The sequence below is a fragment of the Salvia splendens genome, chromosome 10 (genome assembly GCF_004379255.2).
Source record: "Salvia splendens isolate huo1 chromosome 10, SspV2, whole genome shotgun sequence".
Lineage (NCBI taxonomy): Eukaryota > Viridiplantae > Streptophyta > Magnoliopsida > Lamiales > Lamiaceae > Salvia > Salvia splendens.
The window spans coordinates 571,348-598,827 of NC_056041.1; the positions used below are offsets into that span (position 1 = coordinate 571,348).

General features: G+C 39.4%; 3 protein-coding genes across 4 annotated transcripts; 1 reads left to right on the top strand and 2 right to left on the bottom strand.

Moving 5' to 3' along the window:
- Positions 1 to 5,751: 5,751 nt before the first annotated feature.
- On the bottom strand, positions 5,752 to 7,038 carry LOC121751736 (probable inactive receptor kinase RLK902). Its single transcript, XM_042146530.1, has 2 exons — positions 6,597 to 7,038; positions 5,752 to 6,227 (listed from the first exon to the last, which is right to left on the bottom strand). The coding sequence occupies exons 1-2, from the start codon at positions 7,036 to 7,038 to the stop codon at positions 5,752 to 5,754; spliced, it is 918 nt and encodes a 305-aa protein (XP_042002464.1).
- Positions 7,039 to 19,726: 12,688 nt separating this feature from the next.
- On the top strand, positions 19,727 to 21,069 carry LOC121751737 (exopolygalacturonase-like). Its single transcript, XM_042146531.1, has 2 exons — positions 19,727 to 19,846; positions 19,942 to 21,069. The coding sequence occupies exons 1-2, from the start codon at positions 19,727 to 19,729 to the stop codon at positions 21,067 to 21,069; spliced, it is 1,248 nt and encodes a 415-aa protein (XP_042002465.1).
- Positions 21,070 to 24,358: 3,289 nt separating this feature from the next.
- On the bottom strand, positions 24,359 to 27,441 carry LOC121751998 (probable polygalacturonase). Of its 2 annotated transcripts, none has more exons than XM_042146856.1 (5): positions 27,282 to 27,441; positions 26,461 to 27,059; positions 25,470 to 25,590; positions 25,228 to 25,402; positions 24,359 to 25,135 (listed from the first exon to the last, which is right to left on the bottom strand). In XM_042146856.1, the coding sequence occupies exons 2-5, from the start codon at positions 26,803 to 26,805 to the stop codon at positions 24,439 to 24,441; spliced, it is 1,338 nt and encodes a 445-aa protein (XP_042002790.1). In that variant the 5' UTR covers positions 26,806 to 27,059; positions 27,282 to 27,441; the 3' UTR covers positions 24,359 to 24,438. The 2 variants fall into 2 exon arrangements, with proteins under 2 accessions (XP_042002790.1, XP_042002789.1); XM_042146855.1 differs by having other exon boundaries at positions 26,461 to 27,176; positions 27,282 to 27,433.
- Positions 27,442 to 27,480: the final 39 nt, after the last annotated feature.

Here is a 27,480-nt window from a genome sequence, read left to right on the forward strand (position 1 = left end):
ATCCCAAAAATAAATTAGAAAATTAATATTAAATAAATAAATCGGATACCATTATATAGTTGCATTTCTCCGTATCCAATTCGCAAGACAAAAAAAATACAATTGGATGTAAACATAATTGTGAAATAGATAATTTCAAAATGGCATAAAAACATAATTGTGAAATTATACATGAACACGAGAACACGACAAACCCCAAATTGTGGTGTTTTAGTGATTAAGTTTAACGACAAATTAATAGATTGCATATTATTTTATTCGGCACTTAGCATATCCGAATGTTTCAAAGAATGTCAAGAGCCAAAGATATGGTAAGGGGGGACCCTATTTGTTTGAATAGGAATTTTAATTTAATTTTCGTATCTTGGAATTGGTGGTTGTGAATTATAAAAAGGGAGGGTAATCCAATCACATTAATCCACCAATAAAATCATGCAAATATAGGAAATAATCCATACTACAATATTATTATTTCAAGGCATTAGTTTTTCAGTCTCCCTCAAGGGCTTCTACTCTTGCTCATGCCCTTGCAATTTGATTACATTTTGCGGTTCATGGCTATGGAAAGGAGCTCTTGAGAGAGAACGAAGAAACCTTGTTTTTCCCTTTTCAAATACATATTTTATTTTCTCTCTTAATATGGTAGTAGTTGTTATAGTTGTAGACTTGTAGTAGTTGTTATTTTCAAATGCATATTTTTTTTCTGCGACTTGTTTTAGTTTTTGTTTTGTACATGTCATTTGGTTGAAATTTGTATAGAGTAGGTGGGACTTTTTCTTTCATTTTTTTTATCTTGCTGTTGTCTCAATCGCTTAGCATTTTGGCTCAAGCATTGGGCTTTGCCCTGTTTTATTTATAAAAAAGTCAAGGGTGAGCGAAGAGTCGAGGATCAAACCAAACCATCTATTTTCTATCTTCCAATTTGAATTGTAATCTTAGAAGTTTTAATTTGTTCCAAATATCCCAAACAGATTATACAATAAAGTAGAACACGATATTCCAAATTTCTTGATGGGTGAATTAATTAGGAGCTTTGGTATAAAAAAGTTCACAACATTCATTGCACACGTACGTGTGATAGATCAATGGTCGGTTTAATTAATAACTAAGTCAACTTATGCAAACACACATATTACTTAACGTTTTTGCCCTTGCAATACTAAATTGTATACATAGATCTTCAATATGTACCTATAGCTAGGTTGATTGGTGAAATAAATATTCTACTATTATCCTTTACTTCATCAAATCCCATTTCCTTTAATTGAATCAGTCAAAGTCTCAAAGAAACATGATTACTAGATCCATTTCATTACAAAATATCCTCAACAAGTTTGGAATTGGCTCTTCTCATCTTGCAAGAGCTATTTATGCCAACTATATTGTAACATTTTTTTGTCCATATACTAAAGCAATAATTACTAGTCCATCCAATAATACTCAAAATGTGATATTCATATTTTTAAAAAAAGGATTCGATTTCCATCAACTATGTTTATAGAGATCGATCCCCATCCCCAATGAAAAGAAAAAAACAACCGATTATATTTATTACTACTTCATAGCTCAAAAGAGAATATGGAATGTGATTAGAAAACAAGAACTATTAAACTTAAAAATAGTAAACACAATAATAAAAGTTGTGCATAAAGGAGAAGTGACATTTGGTGGAGGAGAAATAAATTAAGAAATACCCAAATATTCCATGTGGATATATATCCATTGGTCACTAGAGTAACTTACACAAATACACACTGACCAATCACACATAGGCACCACGCACACACACACAATGGTAAAATCAGGGTTCAGAAAACAATGATTTCTTGAAATAAATTTGAAAAATTAATGAAAAAAAGTTATGTATGAAGTGGTGCATGTGAAGAGGACCCCCACAATGGCAGCTTTATAGTTTTAAAAGTATGTTGAAAATGGAAGCAGTGTAAGAAGATATATGTGTGTCTGCTTCCAGTTTGTTACCTTAACTCAATGCTGCTTCTGCCAATTTTTTCACACATGCATTTGATTCTACTCTTCAATATCAATGCTTCACCTTTTTTTTTACAGAATCAAATTATCAATCATTTCTTGTGTAGAACTATTAGTTGTTTTGGTGTACTATAAAATAATTATGTTTGGAGTAAGACAACATTTTCATCTGTGTATATACTGTGTGCAACTGAATAGTTTTGTTTTAAGAATCCCTTAGATTTGAAATAACAAATTTAATTGACTGAATTTGGATTTCATTTCATGAGTTTCTATCTTTTCTGTTTTATGAAATTAAGATATAATCAAGCTTTGATCAAAGTTCGATTGGTTTGTATGTATACTTGTAAGTATAGTTTAGAAGAATCTTGATGCTATTAGGCTATTAGCACACATATACCACTACAAAAAAATGGGCTTTACCGACCACACGAAAGAAATTCCGAACACACTATGAAAATACCAAGCATTTTCTAAGCACTCGGAAACGTGTTCGGTAGTTTTTTGTGGTGTTCACACGAAAAACTAATGCTTTTGCCTATGAAATTTACCTTAAAGTGTTCATGAAAATCCCATCAAATAACTTTTTTTCTCCGATATGCTAATTAGGAAATAACCACCAAAATCAATAAATATTGAAGATCACTGCCATGTTAAATATAGAAAATATATAAATAATAGCCTCGCAATTGCAATATTTTATACTAGTTCAAATCATTGTTAAGATTTGTCTAGCTATATACTACTTTTTCTATTTTCTTAAAATGGACACCAAATTCCATCTTCGTCAATCATCATCATCATCATCATCAAGCAAGTTCTTGATTCTTCTCCACAATCCTCACTTCTTTCAAAGATCTAAGCACATTTGCCTGAAAATTGAAAAACCACCAAATATATAAATTATACATGTGTGTGTATGCATATATATAATATACCTGATGATCTGTCAATTCAACGGCAAATCCATCGACGATGACCAATGAGAGGGTCTTGTTATAGGAATTTGGCTGAAGACTCTTCGCCAAGATTCCATCATGTTTCCTACTCAAGTATACATCAAGCTCTTGTGCCCCTCTATGTGTTCTAGTATCAAATTTCACACACAACACCTTTTTAATTAAATTGGCATAAAAAAATACACAACTAATTGATAAAACTTCTTTTTTTTCATAAGAAGCTAGGGTTTGAGTCGTTCAGTGTGTGTGAGTTGTAACTAAAAAACGCGTATATATATAACGGAAATGATGGAGAAGAAGAAGAAGAAGACGCACTTGTTGGATCGGAGGCGCTCGTATTCAGGATCATAGTTCATGAAAACAAAATGTAGCTCAGTTTTGGAGTCATCCATTTCCATTTTTCTTCAAAACCTTTTTGATATTGCACTCTTAGTTTCTACCCTATCAATCTATCAAGACCTCACTATTTATGCTTATTCACAGCTGGCTCATCTAGTTGTATTGTACACTCTCTCTCTTCTTTTTGAGTAAATAATTTTTTTAAAAAAAAGTTGGAAATGTACAAGAGGATATTTCAGTGAACCCATACAAGAATCTTGTAATTATATGTGTGTGTCATTTTTTAAATAATTTAGTTGCACGTAGGTATTGTATACTTTCAGTTTATGAAATTGCGCCTAATTATTAGGCATTGATTATATCCCAAAACCCAATTGGATCATGCTCAAGGGAAAGTACCATGATTATAACTCTCCTAGGGTTTTGTAAAATTGTTTATTTGGTTATAAGAAATAGTCAACCCGATCATAATTATAAACAATAAGTATTAATTATATACTAGTATAATTTTAATTCATTCTACGTGATATTAATAATGTACTACTCCTATTACTTATACTATAAAAACAATTCAGTGTATATAAACAAAAATATCCCACCTAATAATAATATGAATATATTAGTCAAATTGACTCTTTTATCTTTACTAAAAAAATCGAATCTGATTTTAGTTACCAGACTTATACAATTGTTCGAAATTGTCCATTCTTATAAGTGCTACACGATTTACAAGAATTTTGCAAAATTGTAAATTCTTAAAATTATGTAATTTACAATGCTACAAAATTGCTATAAACTTTGTAAAGATATTTACATCTTTTTGCACCGAATAATACTACTAATATGTTATCCTTAGTAGTACCAAAGTTGATAGTAATACTAGTTAGTGAGGTCAATGGTCGGCTTAATTAATAATTAAGTCAATTGCTGCAAACACATTTATATACTATTAATTTGTTTTTTACCATGCAATTAATAGATCTTGAATGTGTACCTATCTAGCTAGCTAGTTTGATTGGTGAAATAAATATTCTACTATTATCCTTTGCCATCAAACTCCATTTCCTATAATTGAATCAGTCAAAGAAACATGATTTCCAGATCCAGTTTATTACTACTACAAAATAACCTCAACAAGACTCTAATATTTTTATTATTGTTCATAGCTAGTAACTTAACATGATAATTATATTAATCTTAAAATTAAAATATTGGTACAAGTTGTGCACACGAGAGTGACCAAATCACACGAACACAAACGGACCAATCGCAAATAGGCAACACGCACACAAACAACAAAGTGATGATATATGAGAGAGACAAGATTTGAAAAAAATGGTAAAATCAGAGTTCAGCCACAGAACGTGGGAATTAGCCAGAAAGAAAGAAAATAATGAATTCTTGAAATAAAATTGAAAAAAAAAATACATACTCATGTAACGATGCATGTGAAGAGGAACCCCACAATGGCAGCTTTATTTTTTTAAAAGTTTGTTGAAAAATGGAAGCAGTGTAAGAAGAAGAGGTTTGTAACCTTAACTCTATGATGCTTCGGCTATGTACATATCAAGTCAATTTAATTTATTCATCTCTAATTAATTGCTTCACTTTTAATTAGCTCCTTCTTCCTCTTTTTTTTTGTTTTGTTTAGGGAGAAGTACATCTATTGACATCATAGTTTTTTTTTTTTTACGGTATCAATCATTTCTGATTTTCTGGTGTAGAACTAGGTGTTTTCTGCACTGACAAGATGGAATAAAATAAAGGAAAAATAAGGGAACTTGGAAGTGTACAAGAGGATAGCCCATACAAGAATCGTGTTTGTGTTTGTCATTTTTTTAATAATTTAGTTGCACACTCCCTAAATGGGCTTGATTATTAAGAAGTGATTACGCGAGAATTGAAAAATATAATATACCCAAGCCCAATAACCAATTGGATCATGATTCTTCCTCTACCAGGCTTTTGTAAAGTTGTTTATATATTTCTAAGAAAACGGGCCGAAACAAGGGCCCAACCGAGTTCGATCATGATTCTTTCTCTTTTTTATTTGCCTGTATTTCTTTTTCAGCCTCTTGCCTTTTTCAATTTATTCCATGTGTATTATAGTATGATAATTACATGTTGCAAAATGACGAATCCATATAAATGATACTCACTTCCTCTTATAGTAGTAACTATATACATGCTGAAAAATGACGAATCCATATTAATTATATTCACTTCCTCACGATGGTCGAATCTCTGGCCACAAAGTTGTTGATTAGATTAAAATTACAAAAAAAAAAATCAAATAGAATCCATAATTTATTCGATTTGAACGCAAACTCATCACCATCGATTTTCAAATCTAAAGTATGTCACATATCACATTAATTCATAATTTTGTGCTAGTTCGTAATTAGCACAAAATTATCCGTACGTACACGGGCCTAGTCCCGCGCGGCCCACTTGACAAAAGTAATCAAGCTAGGCAAGCCAAAACATCATTAATAGTAGGCCTTTCATGACCCAAACTATTCCTACAAAGCAAAGCAATATCCAAAACTTTGCACACTTGCCTCTCTTCCTCTCCTCTCCCCACACAAAATGCAAACACATGATCTGACGTGGCGTCCGGCCACCCCAAGATCTCCATCAACACGACCCCAAAGTCGTACACGTCGCTCTCCTGGGACAGCCCGGGCTGGTATGGGTCATCCTGCCCCGTGTCCACGTGGTCGGCCAGCTGGAGGAAGCCGTAGTCGGAGAGGCGGGCGGAGAAGTCAACGTTAACCATGACGTTGGAGGTCTTGACGTTGCCGTGGACGTTGAGTTTCAAGTGCCTATCCTTTGGAGGGGTGGTTTGTGAGTGGATGAATGCTATTGCTTTGGCTATGCATTGGGCTATCCTGTACCTGTGCTTCCACTCTAATCCTCTGTGCCCTTCTTCCTTTGCAGCTAATCAAAATTAGTTTAAACTAACTTTATTTCCTCATACAATCTCTAACTATAATTTTCATAATATAAGTTGTATGTGTGTACAATGTGAAACCATAGCTCTCTTTAGTTCAAGTCAGCATTTTGTTTTATCCATTTAACTTAATTTTACAAATAACATAAAATTTTATGTGCATTGACCTGTTTTGATTTGGTCTAAGTTTTAAGAAATTATTTGATTTTGTAAAAAAAATTGGTGGAAAAAAGTTAGTGGAACATTTAGTTAACCAAAAAGTTAAAAATTTGGATCATTGAATTAGAAAAATGGAACATTATTTCATGGACGAATAAAGCACGAATAAGCACAAGGAGAGAGAGAGAGATGTTTACCAGAAAGCAAGGAAACAAGAGAGCCCATGGGATAATAATCACAAACAACAAACTTAATCCTCTTGGCATAGAGATAAGCAATCACAGGCACCAAATACTCACACTGATTCCCAACCAAAGCCAACCTCTCAACTCTCCTCCCAAACTCATTTCTCCTAATCACAACTCTCCTAAACCTCTTCACTGCCCTAATCTTGCCCCCCAAAAGCACCACCTTCTCAGTCATCCCCAAAGGGCTCTCTCCCATCACCCCTACAGAAGCCCTCAAAACCTGCCTCAGAGTCATGTCTGAGCCATCTCTGCTGCACGAGGTCAATGATATGTCGTCCGTGAACCCGAAGAGGAAGTCTTCGTGCTCGAATATGGACGACGACCGAAGGCTCCATTCTTTGCTCTGATCCGGGACTCTTCTGTTTGGCTTCACAAAGGCCCGGGAAAGCATTCTTGTTTTTTCTTTTTTTTTTAGGGTTTGGTTGGTGATGATTTTGGCATGGGGAGGAATGGGTGTGATGTTGGGTGTTTTTATTTGGGAATTGGGTGTTGATTACTATGTTATACAGCCAAACTGTTGGTTAGCTTTTTATGGATGTATGTAAAGATGATTGGTGAATTTTCTTAGCATATGGAGTAACGATGTTTGTTTTGAATTTTTTGTTTGATGACAAAATGTAAATGAACTAAAATATTGAAATTCATTAGATGTGATATGGAGTTTTCCAATTATATTTTTAGTTTGTAAAACAAATTTTTTATTTTATTTTTAACCCTTGATAAATTATTAAAATAGCACAAAGTAGGTAAGCAATTATTAATTTATATATCTACTAAAAAAGCTTTATGTTGGCCATATAGTTTTATTAAACTGAAATATGATACGAAGGAATCTTTTCCGTAGCAATAGAAAACATAAAAGTTTACTGAATTCATGATTTCAAAATAAGGAGTTACTAGGAGTACTATATATACAGTTACTGTGAATATCGGAAATAATAAGGGAAATGATTACATACATTTACTCAAAAGGGTACACATGAAAATTGAAGTAGTAGGTAAGATCAAACTTTGTGGATGGAGATAACAATAACAAAAATACAAAGATATTGACAGAAACCAAGCAAAACTTTCACATTGCAAAAATTTACCCGATTTACAAAATGTTTGGACTATGTAAAGAATATTCACTTTCGATCCAAAGAAATTACACTATTGAAGTAGTGATAATGTTAAACAAAAATGAAAAGATAACAATCTATTTAGAAAATGGTTCGCATTCACACTCCTTAATCATCATTTAAATTAATATATTAGGGGTATATAGAGTGTAGAGTGTAGAGTGTACTTTAATTGTGAGTGTTTTTATTTTGTAGTCAATATCATTAAATTAATGAATTATATAGCTACTAGATATGTTACACGCTAGCTGTAATTACTTGTCCATAACGTAAATATTAGTAATAAAATTATCATGGATTTTATAGTGTATTTGAAGCTTCGAAAATTATTACAACAATCTTAACTAAGAGTCTAAACGTGAGAATAATATGCCCAATATTAGGATAATGGATTTTATGGATACATATTCCACCTCCTATTTTATGTATAGGACATGAGAGGGAAAAAGGAGTAGAGAGTTTAGACAGACAATTAATCGATATATGATTCTTATGTAAAACACCCATTACATAAGTGTTGCAATCAACTATACAAGAAATAATATTAATCGATTCCTACTAGTACCAAATATATTCTAAGAATATTATTATGATTGATTCTTAGAATATTTTTATTTTCTAACACTCCACCTTAAGTTGAGTAATGAGGTCCTCAAAACTCGTGATTGATTCTTAGAATATTTTCCTTTTCTAATAATATTATTTAGAATTACATTTATTATTTATTTTCATAAAATGTAAGATTTGTGTTGTTCGGACAAATTTACATAGGTGGAAATCTAATTTGGTGTGCTCTTTTCTATACCCTCAAAAGAGTCGGAACCTTGTCATTATTACCACATATTGATTTAGTTTTAAATTATATAGCGAATTTTTGATGGGACTAAATGCAAGTAATAAACGATCACAACACGGAAAATTACGTGGTTCGATTTACTGAGGTAAATCTACGTCCACGGGAAGAAGAGAGGGCAAATTTGTATTGCTTGGTCTCGCTTACAGATTACAATACTGATTTGCTATAAGATTCAGGATCTAGAGAGCTTAACCTTCGTCTATCTGATCTAAGTTCTATTTATACATTCGAACTAAGATCGTGGTTTTCAGCCCTGGTAGGGGGGTTGATAACTGCTTAATACCACTAAATAGATCGTGGGTGTAATGGAGGTCGTGGAGATCCTGCATGGGTCCACTATCTCCTTGTTCGGTCGAATACTGAGACCGAACTGCTGAACTTTGCCGATCAGCTTTTGCCGATCTGAGAGTTGAGCTCGATTGGTCGGCTTTTACCGAGCTATAGGCTGTGACCGAACTCTTTAGTTGTGCCGAACTGATACTCTTTCTTGGACCGAACTGCTGAACTTTGCCGATCAGCTTTTGCCGATCTGAGAGTTGAGCTCGATTGGTCGGCTTTTACCGAGCTATAGGTTGTGACCGAACTCTTTGGTTGTGCCGAACTGATACTCTTTCTTGGGTTTTGGGCTGATGGGCCGTCACTGCTATTGGGCTCGCAATTATTGTTTAGTTGTTTAGTTCGTATCCCATCATATAATATTGAATATTTAATTATTTTTGTATGATTTAAATCCATCATTAATAGGAAGTGCGACTGTTATCAAATACGTATGTCATTGCTAAGAAATTCGTGGCTTAAGACTCCTTTAATTATTGACAATGTGAACACGAATTTCTTGCTGCTCTATTTATTTTTATTTAAGGTGTATTGACAAGAATAAAAAGATAAAAGATCTTCTAAATAATTTACCACTGAATTATTAATATCCCACATCTACTATTTCCATATAGTCCGTAATTTCTCATCCTCGGGTAGAACCGTTGGACGAGCTCGAGGGCGAGCTCAATAAGATTCCCATGATTAGGAAACAGTATTCGGAATCTGAGCTCGTCAAGGGTGACTTCGTGTTCGATTCCTCGTCTTCGGACGAAGAGACTGAGGGTGAGGATTTCTTTTTTATGCTTTACTGCTTTAGCGGCGAAAACTAACTTTGTTTTCTTGCTTTTTGGCAGTGAACATGCTAAACAGGCTTGGTCGCAAATCCTCCGAATCAAAGGAGCCGGAGAAACAGAAAAACACCATCTCGGCGTCTGATGCCGAGAAGAATCCGAAGAGGCAGAAGACCTCTTCGAGTCAGTCTTCGGATCCAAAAAAGCCGGGATCGACCTCGGCAAGGGGGACGGCGAAGACTCAGAAACCCCCAAAAGCGCCACAGAGAGACATTGTCCTGGGGGGTTGTGGATCCGGAGCGGTTGCGGCCACTTCGGAACATATCTCTGAGCCCTTTTTATGGCCAAAGGACTTTGTGGAGGTGAATTTCCTTCTTGATTTTCTGGTTTTGCTTCTTTCCTATATTTTTTGTGGCCCCTCTGTTGACTTTTTTCCTTTTTCCATTTTCAGAGGAACAATATGCTCTGCAAGCTCGTCACAGTTGAACTCTCTAAAGCGTCCAGCGATTATGATGAGATGCAGAGGAATTTGAATGCTGCTCGTCACCAGGCCGAACAGGCTCGGGCAGACTTTGAGAGGGCAAGGGCCGCTATGATCTCGGCTCAGGATGAAGCCCAACGTGCCAAAGACCAGCTCATCATCCAGGGAGAGCGGTCGAAACAGGGGGAGGCGGCTGCCGTGGTGGCTCAGGGGGAGGCTCTCCGTGTTTACACGGAGAAACTCTTTTTGAGCAATCAATTTTCGGCCCTTATCGGTGATCTGCTGAAATTGATGACCGATAACGCTGAGCAGGAACCCGAAGTCGTTTTGCCGCTGTATGGCCGAGAGATTGCAGCGCGCCTCCAGAGTCTGCCGCTCCTTGAGGAGCTTGCGTCTTCATCGGTCCTGCTTTCTGCTGAACGAGTCCGTAATTGCCGTGCTGACCGTGACGAGAACATGGAGGCCATCTTTGCCTCCTTGGGGCCTGTTTCACCCGCTTCAATTTTCAAAGAGGGTGAGCAGGAAAATGAGGCCGGCAAGGAGACCGAGCAGGAGGATCAGCAGACCGGCGACGGGCACGCCGAGCAAGAGGTGCAGCAGATCGGCGATGGGGGCGCCGAGCAGGAGGGAGGGAGGAGGGAGGCCGAGGCTGAGACCGAGGTCGACAAGGAGAAAGAAGCTGAAACCCACAGGGAAGCCGGAGACGAAACTGGCGAAGTATGATTTCGTCTCCCTTCTCTTAGTTTAGTTTCTTTCTTTCTATTTGTAAAATGACCTTGAAGCCCTCCTTGTGTAAATTTTTTCTTGTGAATGGAAAAAATTCTTCTTTCTACACTCGTGTCTTCCTTATGGCTCTTCTTAATCTCTTTTACTCCTGTTGTGGTTTACTGCCTGCTCGGTAAACTGAAATGCCGAACTGACATAGCTGCTTCGTATTCTTAACTCTAAGGAGCTGGAGGTACTTCACTGGAAGCGGCTATACTCTTTGGCTCTGAATGAAGCTGAGAAAAAAACTATAGACGACCAGATGAAGTATGATGAACTCTTGGCTCGTTTAGTGGAGCTGGAGTCCAACAATAAGGACTTAGAGTCCATAAGGAGAGATCTAGAGGCCGAGCTGAATACTGTCATCGCTGAGAGGACTGCATATGAAGACTTCATCAGCGGGCGCGGGGGAATGACTATATCCGAAGTTCAGAATCAAGTTGATGAACTGTGGGAGAAGCTTCATGTACTCCGGAAGAACAATGTGCTGGAGAGCTCAGCTTGCCAACAAGTTGTGAAATCGTTGCGGCGCTTGGCTTCTCTGTACGACATCATTCTTTCCCGGCGTCCCGCGATCGAGAGATTCCTTAGCCGTTTCCCGCTAACAGACGCTCACGCTCCAACTCAAACCTCGGATCCTCTTACTCAAACTTCTACTCCAAATCAGCACCGGACTCAGGAGCAACCGGAAACGTCAAGACAAGAACGTACTCCAAGTCAGCAACGGACTCAGGAGCAACCGGAAACGTCAAGACAAGAACGCCCTGAAGTTCGTAGAGGAGTGGTGAATATGAGTGAGCAGGATCAGCGAATGCTTCGTGAAGAGACTCTTCGCCGCCGAGGTGCTAGAACTTCCCCGGACTCAGAGAAGAGGCGGTAGGTCGATCAGAGCATCTCGTCCACCTACTGATTCTTCAACTGCTCGGAACGCCCGAACTCAGCATCATGAGGACTTTTTGGATAGGTGGCTCAACTTTAGCAACCGTAGACAGTAGAGTAGTCCTTTGTAATAGTGTAACGCATTCTCGTAGGGCAGCGGAATTGTATGCCCAACCAGACTTAGTAAATGAAATTTTTTCATTTCGCTTCTATCACTGCGTATTTACAGTTCAGCGATTTTTTATTTCATTTATTGTACTCGTCCTCGGTCTTATGAAGTAAGCTCTTCTTTGACCGGACTGAGTTAGTGTCCTTATTTGGCGAGTTTTATCGCTTGGATTGGACTTTCCCTGTACTCGTCCTCGGTCTTATGAAGTAAACTCTTCTTTGACCGGACTTAGTTAGTGTCCTTATTTGGCGAGTTTTATCGCTTGGATTGGACTTTCCCTGTACTCGTCCTCGGTCTTATGAAGTAAACTCTTCTTTGACCGGACTTAGTTAGTGTACTCGTCCTTGGTCTTATGAAGTAAACTCTTCTTTGACCGGACTTAGTTTGTGTCCTTATTTGGCGAGTTTTATCGCTTGGATTGGACTTTCCCTAGTTAACCGAAGTGGTTTTCGGCTTATTGCAGTTCGTTTCAGACGAATTGCTTGTTTCTTAAGCTGAATTGTGGAGTCTTGTATCTTCCTTAGAAGCTTGGACTCACAATTGTCTTTAATAATTGATCTAAAAAGGGGATCAGCCTTTAAAGAACAATATACCTCAGTAACATTTATAAGAGACAAAACGCACATAGAGAGACAAAACGCACATAGAGAGACAAATAAAAAGGACGAAAAAGATTTTAAACTTTTAAAAAACGAACAAGTATAAAGAACAATACAAATATGAAAGCACATAACCCTAGGACCGAACTAGACACAAGACTGACCGGACCTTGTCTCTTACAAATAGAACTTCTTGAGGTTGGAAATATGCCATGTTCGGGGTACTTGTTCTCCTGACATGTGGGTTAATTTATAAGACCCTTTTCCCAGGACTTCTGACACCCGATACGGACCTTCCCATGTGGGTTCAAGTTTGCCCAGCTTTTCTGCTCGGCTTACTTCATTGTTTCTCAATACGAGATCTCCCACTTGAAACTGCAGCTTTTTCACCCTTTGGTTATAATACCGGGTTACTTGCTCCTTGTACTTGGCTTCTTTTATGAAGGCCAATTCTCTTCTTTCTTCGGCAAGATCTAGTTCGGCTCTCAGTCCGTCGTCATTCAGTTCTGTTGAGAAATTAAGGGTTCGGGGACTGGGTATGCCGATCTCAACCGGAATTACGGCTTCAGTGCCGTACACTAGACTGTACGGAGTTTCACCGTTGGAGGTTTTTGGTGTAGTTCGGTAGGACCATAGGACTTGAGGAAGATTTTCTACCCATTGTCCTTTGGCTTGTTCTAACCGAGCTTTTAATCCTTTCACCAAAGTACGGTTTGTTACTTCCGTTTGTCCGTTTGCTTGTGGGTGAGAGACCGAAGTGAACCGCTGTTGAATATTCAACTCTTGGCACCAATTCTTGAATGTTTTGTCAGTAAACTGAGTCCCATTATCTGAAATGAGGATATGGGGTATGCCAAATCGGCAAACTATGTTCTTCCAGACAAAATCTAATGCCTTTGAGCTTGTTATCGTAGCTAATGGTTCAGCCTCCACCCACTTCGTGAAGTAATCCACGGCAACGATCAAGAATTTCATTTGCCGGGGAGCTTGTGGCAGTGGTCCTACTATGTCTATGCCCCATTGCATAAAAGGCCAAGGGCTTTGCATAGCACATAGATCAGTCTGCGGCATCCTTGGGATATTTGCATGGATTTGGCATTTCGTACATTTCTTAACTAGCTGTACTGCTTCTTGTACCAAAGTTGGCCAATAATATCCCCATCTCAGAACTTTTTTAGCTAATGCTCTAGCTCCGATGTGGCTACCGCAAGATCCTTCATGAACTTCTCTAAGGATGTAATCCGTCTCTTCTGGTCCTACACATCGCAATAACGGTTGAAGGTAGGACTTTCTATATAGGACTCCTTCATGAAGTTCATACCGACGTGCTCGGCATGTGATTTTCCTTGCTTCTCTCTTATCCTCGGGCAGTTGTCCTTGATCTAGATACTTTAATATTGGCGTCATCCAGTTTGGTGAACTGGTTACTGAGTGTACTTCAGCTTCATCAATGCTTCTATGCGGTAATTCCTCCACCTTTGAGCTCGGATATGAGGCCAACTTACTTAAAGTATCTGCTCGGCTATTTCCCGCTCTGGGAATGTGGATTATCCGAAAATAAGAGAAATTTCGGCTAATACTTTGCGCTTTGTCCAAGTATTTTTTCATCCTTTCACCACGGGCTTCACTTGTACCCAGCATGTGATTCACTATGACTTGTGAATCACAATGAATTTTGAGAGATTTGACAAGTAGATGTTGCGCTAACTGAAGTCCGGCAAGAAGGGCTTCGTATTCGGCTTCGTTATTAGTGGTTGGGAATAAGAACCGAAGTGAATAAGTTACTTCGTGTCCGTCGGGAGCGATAAGTAGAATACCAGCTCCACTTCCTGTCTTATTCGAAGCTCCATCTACGAATCCAATCCAACAGTCCGGCGGCTCTACTTCGGGTTTCTGGGGCTGTGTTAGTTCATCATTGGTAGGATTTTTCTGTTCGGCAATAATAGGGATTGCCTGATCGAACTTTGCCTCTACAAGAAAATCTGCCAAGGCTTGTCCCTTGATGGCTTTCCGAGGTAGATATTCTATTGAATGTTCTCCCAACTCTATGGCCCACTTGTCAATTCTGCCTGATGCTTCTGGCTTAGTCAAAACTTGCCGAAGTGGAAGATCGGTTAAGACGCATACTTTGTGAGCATAGAAATATGGCCGCAGTCTCCTTGCTGCATTTACTAATGCCAGAGCAATTTTTTCCAGAGGTTGATACCTTGTTTCGGGACCTCTTAATGCTCGGCTTGTAAAGTAGATAGGACGCTGCTTTAGGCCTTCTTCTCGCACAAGCACCGCGCTAATGGTTTGATCTGATGCTGCTAAATATAAGAATATCACTTCGGCATCTGTTGGAGCATAGAGAGTAGGAAGTTCGGTTAAATAACTTTTGAGTTCGTCAAAAGCCTTCTTCTGTTCGGCTCCCCACTCAAACTTTGGTGCCTTCTTCAAAACATTGAAGAACGGCATTTGCTTTTCGGCTGCTTGGGAAAGGAATCTATTCAGTGCGGCTAGACATCCAGTTAGCCTTTGCACATCATGTATGGACTTCGGCATTGCCATGTTCTGAACAACTTGAACCTTTAGGGGATTTGCCTTGAGTCCTTCCTTTGAAACCCAACAACCCAGAAATTTTCCCGAATCTACCAAAAAGGTACATTTTTGGGGATTGAGTTTGAGGTTGGCTTTTTTGAGCACGTCGAGAGTGGATTTGAGATTGTTTTCGTACTCCGAAGTGCTTCTGCTTTTAACAACTATGTCGTCAACATATACTTCAACCTCTTTTCCGATCAGGTGCCGAAATAGCTTATCTACCATCCTTTGATATGTGGCTCCGGCATTCTTTAAACCAAATGGCATCTTTTTATAAGCAAAAATACCGAAGTCAGTAATGAAAGCCGTTTTTGAAGCATCATTCTCATCCATTAAAACTTGGTGGTATCCTTTATACAAATCAAGAAAACAGAAAATTTCGAAGCCTATCAAAGCTTCTACTTTTTTATCTATGTTGGGAAGGGGGTAGCAATCTTTAGGACAGTGCTTATTTAGATCTGTAAAATCTATGCACATCCGCCATCCTCCTTTTTTCTTGATCATCACAGGATTGGCCACCCAAGAAGGATATTTTACTTCAAATAATACATCCGCTTTCAGTAATTGGCGGACTTCGTCATGGATGACTTGATTTCTTTGCTTCTGTTTTATAGGCCGGACTGAAGGATCAATATTTAACCGATGTGTAATTACCTCGGGAGACACTCCAGTCATGTCCAACGGAGACCACGCAAAGACATCTTTGTACTCTTTGAGGAGCTGGATGGTCTTTTCCCGGAGTAGAGGTGTTCCCGCGAAACCGATCTTGACCGTTCTGGATGGATCGTCTTCGTATAACTGAACTGGTCGTGAGTTCGGCTCCGGTGTGACTTCGTTCATTTCTCCTGCCTCTGACTCCGGCTGCTGTGATTGCTATGCTTGATGGTGCCGATCTGATTGTTCGGCACTTTTAAGCGCAATCTGCAAACATTCTTTTGCTCTCTTTTGATCACCTCGGATGACTGCTATCCCTCCTTTAGTGGGGATCTTGATTGTGAGGTGATAAGTAGAGCAAATGGCCCGAACTGTGTTGAGCCAGTCTCTTCCCAGTATAATGTTATACGGGGATCGAGCTTTTACCACAAAAAACTCGATCATCGTACTGGAGCTAGTAGGCGCTCTTCCTACCGTAATCGGAAGGCTGATAATACCTTCAGGGCGGGTGTCCTCCTGGGCGAAACTTTTCAGAGGAAGTGGGGCCGGACTGAGCCGAGCTGGATCCACTTCCAGTTTATCAAAACATTCTTTAAAAAGAATGCTAACCGACGCTCCTGTATCCACAAACACTCTGTGGATCAGTTTGTTTGCCACTCCAGCTTGAATGACAATAGCGTCTTGATGAGGAGAAATGGCTGGGACGGGATCTGCATCTGAAAATGTAATTACTTCCTCCTTCTTCAGCCTTTTATGTGTTGGCTCCTCTCGATTGAAGCCTCTGCGCTCTGATTTTAGAGACGATTTAGTCTTCCCGGCTGGGAGAGCGTCAATAGTCTGGATCACTCCATCATATTGCGGCTCGTCATCGTCTTCGGGATCCTGTTGCCTTTTAGGATCCTGAGGAGCGCAGTTCGCACTTCTCTGTTTCTTATTCTTTTTCGGCGGCTTGCTTTGGTATTTTTTTAACGTCCCTGCTTTCACAAGAACATCAATACCTGCTGCCAAATTTCGGCACTCCTCGGTATCGTGACCGTGGTCTTGATGGAAGGAGCAATATTTATCCTGACTTCGGCGCGTGGCCGATTTCGTCATCTGCTTTGGTTTTTCGAACATATCAGAATGCAGTTCGAAAATCTCCGCTCTCGACTTGTTCAATGGTACGAACTGAGCGGGTGGTTTCTCAGGATTGAGACGTGGTCCCAATCTGTCTTGTACCGGTGCCCTTTGAATTCTTTCAAAAGGAGTTCGGCGAGGATGTCCCTGATCGCTATGATCGGGCTTCCTCTTGTCTCCTCTGGAAGAGCTGTCTAAAGACCGTTTTTGACGGTCTGCCTCATCAGCACGAGAAAACTGGTCCGCAATGTCCCACATCTCTTGAGCTGTTTGCGGACTGCATTCAACGAGCTTTCTGTAGAGAGCTCCTGGCAGAATTCCATCTTGGAATGCCGAAATGACAAGTAGATCATTGAGATCATCTACTTGTAGGCATTCCTTGTGGAATCTTGTCATGAAGTCGCTGATCTTTTCATCGCGACCTTGACGTATAGAAAGCAGCTGAGCCGAAGTGATTCGGGTTTCAGCTTTCTGGAAGAACCTCCTATGAAAAGCATCCATTAGATCTCTGTAAGATCTAATGCTGCCTTGAGGGAGGCTATCAAACCACCTTCTTGCGTTCCCGATGAGCAGCTCGGGAAACAGCTTACACATATGAACCTCATTGAGACCTTGGTTCGCCATATTATACTGATAGCGTCCCAGGAAATCATGAGGATCCACTAACCCGTCATAAGTCACTGACGGAGTTCGGTAATTCTGAGGCAACGGAGTTCTGGTGATATCATCCGAAAATGGAGTCTTCAGCGCTCCATACATAGCGAATCCGACATCTCTACGGTGTGGTGGAGATGGAGTTCTCCTGTGATTTCGGTAACAAGGAGGAGAAGGAACATATCGGTGGTGAGGATTCTTTCTCCTTGAAGATACGACACTACTGCGGTAGTGACTTTCATGTCTGGAGGGGGAGGGAGAATCCGCCGTTTTCTTCTCCGGCTTCTGGCTCTTTTGCAGGAATGTTAAGAACTCATCCTGCTTCTCAGCCAAGAACAACTTGACAGCCTCATTCAAAGCGAGCTGCTGGGGAGGCTCGATGCGATGACTTTTTGAGTGGTTTGTTCTTTCACCGTGAGAACTGGAGGCAGATTTCTCCCGAGGCTGTTTTCCAGACCTACGGGCTGGACTAGCTTCCTCACGTTCGTCACGGACGGAAGTATGGGTATTATGTGATCTGGTACGCATTTTTTGGTGGAAAAGGATCAAAAACTCGCTTTTATCACAGTTTTGGTTCTCTGTTTCCCACAGACGGCGCCAGTGATGATGTAGCGAATTTTTGATGGGACTAAATGCAAGTAATAAACGATCACAACACGGAAAATTACGTGGTTCGATTTACTGAGGTAAATCTACGTCCACGGGAAGAAGAGAGGGCAAATTTGTATTGCTTGGTCTCGCTTACAGATTACAATACTGATTTGCTATAAGATTCAGGATCTAGAGAGCTTAACCTTCGTCTATCTGATCTAAGTTCTATTTATACATTCGAACTAAGATCGTGGTTTTCAGCCCTGGTAGGGGGGTTGATAACTGCTTAATACCACTAAATAGATCGTGGGTGTAATGGAGGTCGTGGAGATCCTGCATGGGTCCACTATCTCCTTGTTCGGTCGAATACTGAGACCGAACTGCTGAACTTTGCCGATCAGCTTTTGCCGATCTGAGAGTTGAGCTCGATTGGTCGGCTTTTACCGAGCTATAGGCTGTGACCGAACTCTTTGGTTGTGCCGAACTGATACTCTTTCTTGGACCGAACTGCTGAACTTTGCCGATCAGCTTTTGCCGATCTGAGAGTTGAGCTCGATTGGTCGGCTTTTACCGAGCTATAGGCTGTGACCGAACTCTTTGGTTGTGCCGAACTGATACTCTTTCTTGGGTTTTGGGCTGATGGGCCGTCACTGCTATTGGGCTCGCAATTATTGTTTAGTTGTTTAGTTCGTATCCCATCATATAATATTGAATATTTAATTATTTTTGTATGATTTAAATCCATCATTAATAGGAAGTGCGACTGTTATCAAATACGTATGTCATTGCTAAGAAATTCGTGGCTTAAGACTCCTTTAATTATTGACAATGTGAACACGAATTTCTTGCTGCTCTATTTATTTTTATTTAAGGTGTATTGACAAGAATAAAAAGATAAAAGATCTTCTAAATAATTTACCACTGAATTATTAATATCCCACATCTACTATTTCCATATAGTTGTATCTAAATTAGGTTAAAATATTTTCTATTTTCGTATAGTGTTCTTTTTCAACATGTATTTAAATTTAGTTAAAATATGGAATATAATTTAAAATAAGCCAATATATAAATAACGATTGGATTGTGCCTCTTATATTTCGGAAAGATACGCAATAATCATACAATAAGATGCGGTGGAATATAGGAGTATTATGAAACTTATACGTTCCCTTACCATGGAAAATCTTATTTCACTTATTTGTACCATTACCAAGGAAAATCTTATTTTATTTATTTTAATTTCAGTACATTCCAAAACGTTCCATTACCATAATGATATTTTTTCTTATAGGATTTCGTTTCAATTTGTTTCCTTAAACTTTTGTTTTACAAATTAAAATTTCCAATACTTATTTTACTTATTTTTCTGCCATAATTTCTTTTCAATATACTCCATTACCATAAATTGTACATACCTTCAATTATAAATACACATGCAATGAACTATGAAAACATATTCAGTAAAATTATTACTACTCCTAGTTTACAAAATCCTAGACAAAATGAAAATGCAGGACATAGTGTCAGTAATTTTGGTTTTGCAGTTAATATTGACTGCTAATTCAATTAATATATTCAAGATCACTGATTTTGGAGCAACGCGGACTAAAGACATCAGCGAGGTATTATGATAGTCAATTTTATGATGTACTAATATTCTAGTATTTGTAGTTATTTATGACTGACTAAACTTTTGTTAAATCTCTATATGATACAGGCGTTGAAGAAAGCATGGCAAAATGCGACTGAATCACCAACCAAAAGTCAAATCTTGATCCCACGAGGGGATTGGAATTTAAGCCAAGCTTTACTATCGGGGCCGAACAAGGCCCCGATGAATCTGGAGGTCCAAGGCCACCTCAAAGCGCATCCGGACCCGGCCAAAATCCGCGATAAGAAGAAGGGATGGATCGGCATTACTAACGTGGATTACCTGACGATCTCGGGGGGTGGCATCCTCGACGGGCAAGGGCAAGAAGCGTGGAAAAACAATGACTGCAAGACAAACGCAACTTGTGAGAAGCCCCCGATCAACCTGGTCTTGAACGCCATCACCAATTCAATCATCCAAAGCATCACCACCAAGGACAGCAAGTTCTTCCACGCCAACTGCATCTGGAGCCGCAATGTCACCTTCCAGAACTTGACGGTGTCCGCCCCGGGCGACAGCCCCAACACGGACGGCATCCACATGGCCCGATCTAGCAACATCACGGTGATCGACTCGGTGATCAAGACAGGCGACGACTGCATCTCGATGGGGGACAATCTCACAGACGTGGTCATAAAGAACGTGACATGCGGGCCCGGGCACGGCATCAGCATCGGGAGCCTGGGGAAGTACCAGAAAGAGAAGGACGTGAAGGGGATAAGGGTGGAGGGGTGCATCTTCAACAACACCACCAACGGGATCAGGGTCAAGACGTTTCGGTCTTCTCCGGTCAACACCAGGGTCTCGGATCTCCACTTCATCGACCTCACCATGGTCAATGCGGCCAACCCCATCATATTTGATCAGAATTACTGCCCAAACAAACAATGCCCCTCGGGTTTACCTGGTTCCGTCAAGATCAGCGGCGTTGAGATCAACAACGTCACCGGCACCAGCGCCACACAGGACGTAATCACGTTCAACTGCAGCAGCCAAGCTTGCCAAAACATCACCATCGGAACAATCAATCTGGAATACAAGGGCAAAAAGGGTTCGTCGGCTACTACATTTTGTAGAAACATTATGCCCAAATTCATCAAATTCACCAAGCAGATTCCCCCCGTCTGCCATTTCAATTCAGTTTTTCTTTCAGTTAGCCAAATTTATGACCAATTTATGGATAATTTTATGTAGCGCTTCATTCGTCCAAGTGCGAGTTACTTTTGTTCTGTTTTTCGCATCTAAAATTTATTTCGATTTTTCTTTATCAGACTTTCCCTTGCTTTTTGCATCAAATTTCTTTAAGATTAATATGCATTTTACATGAAATAGCAATACTTCGTTCTCCTAGTTGACTGTTTCATAATTTAAAACAAGGTTCTGATAAAGAAACGAGCACACCAGATATGGGTTTCTGCTTAAGGAAAGTTAACCAATAATAACAAGCATAAAAATCAAACCAAATCTTAGCACCCAAAAAAATCAACATTCTACGGTAATATAAATAATAAAGTTAAAATCAAACAATATATTCTAGATCGATACATAAAATTTAGTTTCCCGTTCATTTAAAGTTAACAAATCAAACCTAACCTTCTATATATGGAATAATAAAGTTAAAACCAAATAATGTACTAACCTAAGTACCTAACCTTCTAGGGTTGCAAGAATAATTTTTTAACCTTCTTAACTTTATTTGACAAATAATAAAGTTAAAACCTAACCTTCTAGGGTTGCAAGAATATATTTTTCTTTTAATAGTTTCAATTGGCGCCATACACACCACCACAATTCATTTTTTTTACTGATCAACTTCCACAGAAGCAGAACGCCTCCGCACCACAACATCCCTTCTATTTCTCCTCCTTCTACATTGTTGGTATTTGTCGCCGCTCCAATTCCTTCGATCACCGTCGTCTTCATTTAAGAAACGTAATTTCATGGTTTCACAGTTCAATGGAAACATTAAGTTCTGCAAGATAAAACCATTATTTATTTATTTTGTATCTAGATTTGTGGGCTGTAGGTGTAGGCTATAATGATTATAATTAAATACGTATCACTTATTTTCATTTCTACCTTTAAATTATTAAATTATGTTAGTACTATGTTTTTTGATAAACGGCGAAGAACTAATTTAAAATTATGAGATACAAGTAGAAGCTACAAATATATTAGTCAAAAAATTAAATTTATCATTAACTTTATGTTTTTTCGTGTGCATTTTTATTAATGTATTAAATTTTAAATTTATACTGTTATTTGATTTATATCTTTACTTTTTTGGCAAATATTTATTTATTATAGATATAAAATTATTAAGAAATATGCCCCATACATTTTATTGCTCCCCCGGTCAACTAATAAATTTTCCTATGTTTTTACTAATTTTGGTAATAGATCTCACATTCCACTAACTTTATTTTACTCATATTTTATTAAAATTAATACTATATAAAAGTAGGATTCACTTTACACTAACCTTTTCAACTAACTTTCTAATAGTACATTTTTTAAACTCTTGCCGAGTCACAACTCCCCTTGTATTGGTGGACGGGGGGGGAGTATTAGTTAAAAATCCGATTAGTCCGATGGCCTAGCCCGAAACCTGTAGTTTAAGATTAAAGTTTTAAATCTCTAACTCGATAAAAAAAATACAACCCAATTAGCTTGTAATATATGTAGGGCTGGCTCGAAATCCGCTGGTTAGCCTGATTGAAGTCCCTAATTTTAATATAATAATAAATGTTATTGACATTTAATATTTTACAAATATTTATGAAAATTAAACTTCATTGGTCCAAAGGAGGGCGAGTGGAGAGACAACGCCCCTCCGTCTCTCGGCCAAGTGACACTCAGAGGGGGTCGGAACAAGACATCTGCGCTGCAAATACCCTTAATGGTTCTTATAAATTATAAACACCACTCATTTAAACTTGTATTATTATTTTTATGAACAAGTGCTAAATAATCATAGTTGGAGATGCTCTTCCACACATAAAAAAATTAAGTATGTGTGAATTTTTTATGTGTGAAGAGAAGAAAATAAGAAGCCTAATAAGGACAGAAAATGTCAACTCAAGATAGCTTAGACTAATATAGTATTGCTTCGATTACGTACCATCTTACGCAGATTCAATATCCACAAATCCCCACGTGGAACGGTCAGCTCCTCTGCCCGCTCTCATCTCCCCCAGTCCACTCCGATTCTAACCTGCCCGAACTGCCCGGATCCATCCCTATATCAGATCTCTCCACCCCCAATCAATTCATAATCGATAAAATATATCACCATGACCATGGCAAAGCTCGCCATCGCCGCCGCCGCTCTCTTCTGCCTATTCACCGTCTCACTCGCCCGCCCTCCGCCGCGCCTCACCGCCGACTCCGTTACCGCGCTCCGCCTCCCCAGCGAACCGATCAAAGCCGACGAAGCGGAAACGGATCCCAACTTCGCCGTCGTCTCCGCCGTGCCGCTGACGGAGATCACGTTCCGGCCGGTCAACCGCCGCTTCCACGTGAAGCGCCCCTGCCGCGGCCGCCACCACCACCACTTCAAATTGTACCCTACGATGATGAGGAAAAGCGAGCCGATCCCCTTCGGAAACGACATGATCGGCGAGAACAGCGACTTCGAGCAGCCGATCCCCGGGCGGTGGACGAGGGTGCGCAACCACCACCTCCGCCAGCGCCAACGCCGCCGCGAGGAAAGCGACAGCGAGGAGGAGGACGACGACGACGAGAATCGGGTGATGAAGAGAGCCGTGTTCAAACGCTTCGATTACGACAGGTTCGATCGCGAGAAGAGGATGACGAAATTGAGGCAACGTTTGAGGATCGGAAATGAGAGGAAGGAAGATGAGATGCCCGGTTTCATCAAGGGCGTGCGCAAATTCTTGACCAATTATTTCTAGAATCTTCCAAGCATCAATCACGAATAATAATAATATATGTTTTGAATTTGATATGTATGCCATGTTTCTTACACATATTATATGTATCTCTATTAGTGTAAATCGAGTTGTGCAGGTATGATCAGTTAGGCTTTAGAGCGTATGTAAATAAATTTGCGTCCATTTCAGATGTGAAGGACCAAGCAATATCTTTATGTTTATATGTAGAGTAAATTGTTAGAGTAATTATGAATTTTAGTCAATTTATGGTTTATTATGCTTAAATATGAATTTTGATAATTTTTCTCAATTTTTCAACACAGATCCAGCAGAAAAATTCTATATGGATGAAACCTTCAATGAATTTTATCATTTTTTTGGTACATAACTTAGTCGACGTCAATTTGAAACACATGTAAATCACATTAGCAATAAATTAGAGTTATATTATTTCACCGTGTAAAAAAAATGTACTTCTACAATTCATGAATTTTCCAACGACTTTTAAATTGTCGGATATATCAAAATTCATGATTTTTTGTTAGTTTGTCGTTATTTTTATGTACGTTGACTGTGTGATTCAGTTCAACTCAAGAAAAATAACAATTGCTATGACACAATAAAATTTAAAGTATTCTTACATATAAAATGACAACAAATCAGACAGATTTTAGAAGGAAGAGGAGCACGCACCTATCTGCGGGCGGGAGGTGAGCTGAGCACACGGCGAGGGGCTAACTTGAACGGCGGCTCCGACCACATGAGAGCACTGCCACGGCCGCGCGCCACCAAGATGGATGTTGGAGAGGCAAATAGCAGTGAATGGTGCATTCCAAAGGCCGCGGATGAGACCGGGTTGCTGCACTCTTTCACCCCAAACGTTCTTGATCACCACATCCTTGAGAACCGGGAGGGCGTTCCGGTTGTAGTACTCGTCCGGGTGGTCCCCCACGTCGCCCGATATCTTGATCCCCGTCCGGGCGTTCTCCATGTAGACGTTCGACACAGTTATGTTCCTCACGACCCCTCCCCTGCCGATGTTGGTCTTCAGATGTATGCCAATGCCCATGTTGTAGAGAGTTATGTGCTCAGCTAGGACGCCCACCACGCCGCCCGAGGTTTCACTCCCAACTGCGATTCCAGCGAATGGGGAGGAGCCAGTTACTCTTCTGATGGTGATGCTGTGGCTGGGTCGACCAAATGCTATCCCGTATTCGTCCCACCCACTCTTCACGGCCACTAGGTCGTCCCCGGTTGAGATGAAGGAGTCCTCGATACATATGTTCGAGCTCGAGTCTGGATCGATTCCATCAGTGTTGGGAGAGTCAGCAGGTGCAAGAATCGTTACATATCGAATCACAACATGACTGTAAAGGGGAAAGAGGGAGTTCAAATTAAAAGGGAGTTTCATTCAAAATGTATAGGTTTTAACATAATGTGAGCAACCACCAACCATTACCTGCAGTAAACTGGGTGAATGTTCCAAAAGGGTGAGTTCTTGAAAATGACATTGGAAATGATAATGCCTCTTGAGTTCATGAACTCGATAAGGTTTGGACGAGTAAACCCGAGAGTTCTTTGCCTCCACATGTCCCACCAGACGCTGCCTTGGCCATCGATTGTTCCATTTTCCCCTATAAAAAGGCCAACATTCTGTTAGAATTGGTTGGTATATGGACCACTAGTTTCTCTCAAACTAACCCGTGATTATCACATCATGTAGACCGTTGCCAAGGATGAAGCTCATGTACCTTCCTCCGGGCCGTTCTCTTCCTCTTCCATAAGAGGGCAACGGCGCCACCAAGGGCCACTGGCCAACATCCTGAAATATTAAGCAACAAAAGAATCAAAGATCCAGAACTTTTTTTTTTTTAAAAAAAGGCCAAGAGTAAATGATACTAAGAGAAGTATCACAGCATATCCAGATACAGTTCTTTGTCATAACATGTGAAGCAATTTACATTTTACAATTTCTCTATTAGTACATGATTAATGAAGCACAAATGTAGTCAAGAAGAAGTTTTAAGAATTCTAATTATCAGCTCTTGTCCTCACAGAAGCAATTATTAACAATCACAGATCCATGTAGCTACATACATGTCCATGACTCCATGTCATCATCTATACAGTCCATTGCATAATTTCTTAAAATCATGTGTCTGGAAAAAAACAGAATGCTGGTTTTTCCACTATCATAGCTGGCAAACCATACTTTATTCTAAAGACCTTCACATGCACTTAAGTCAGCCAGCTATCTCCATGGTCCACAAGACAAACTTAGTTTCTCCTAAACCATGATTCTTTACTACATAAAATAAGAATTTTTAAACCTATCAGTCTCTTTCATCATAACTCTAGCTACTGAACAAGATACATCACAATTAACATACCATATGGTCACCATTTACAATTCTCTTCACAAAATTTGCATTCAATCATGCTTATCACAACAGAAACTACAGCATTACTCAAGTACAAATCCAGCAAGAGAATCAAGCAATGCACTCTACACTTCAACATGGAAGGCTAGCTCAAACTACATTTCTCTAAGTACTGTATAATAGCAATGCCAGACAAATTGAACCACCTAAAACTTCGATTCAAATACATTTACAAAGCAAGAGCAGCAGCAGAAGCATTCGAAATGGCATAATGATGATTAAGTAAAGTATAGTGAAAAGAGTTTAAATACCGTAGTGGCTTTGATCACGGCGCCTCTAGCCAAGAAAAGAGTCATACGGCTAGTGAGATTAAACGGTCCAGTTAAAAATTCGCCGGGAGGAATGTAAAGCAGAGAGCCTCCTCTCCTTCTCAAATGCTCAATTCTGTAAATTGCTTCTCTAAATGCTTTCGTGTTCAACGTCTTCCCATCGCCCACACCTCCAAAGTCCGTTATCGAAATCTTATCGTTCCGGTAACTCATCGGAACGATTCCGGAGCAAGTTGCCCAATCAGCATTGGCAAATTCTCCAAAATTGATCGATAATAGTAGTAACGTTACAATACAAAACCAAAATGACCAACCGCAGCGATACATTCGACCTAATTCGATTCAGATTTTCCACGGAAAACAAAAAACACGGTAGGAGTTTCCTTGCTAATTTAGAGAGAAAACAACCAAAGCAAACACAAGGCAGCAAGGAGAGAGAAGTTAAGCGGAGTGTAGATGAAAGAGTAGCAAACTTTTTAATGATTTTTTGCAAAGTAAAACGCCGCAAAAGGTGAGCAGAGATCTGGAAATAATCCGAGGGGAAAACTCCAAATGCAAATCTTCTATGATGATTGATAAATCTGCAGTTCCAAAATAAATAAATAAAAATTGTTGAGAAAACGAGAAATTAGAAGCTATCCGATTATCCAATGGAGAAAATAACTGCTTCCAAAAACGAACAGAGTTCTGGATTGCACCTGACGAAGAAAACACACAGAAACTAACCAAAAAAGCGAAGCTAAAAAGCACACACAAACAGAGCAGAATGTGACTGTGTGTTGTGTGTGAAAAGTGGAGACTACCTGAAGTGAGGAAAATGAAGGTAGTGTCTGTCAACAAGCGCTTGTCTTTGCCGCGAAATGAAAGAGAGAGAGAGAGACAGAGAGAGAGAGAACAGAGAGAGATTTTGAGGAGAGAGATTTTGAGCAGAAAATAGCGTTCACAATTATTTATATTGTTATTTACAAAATCAGAAATCGGAAACAAATAAACAAAAATTAA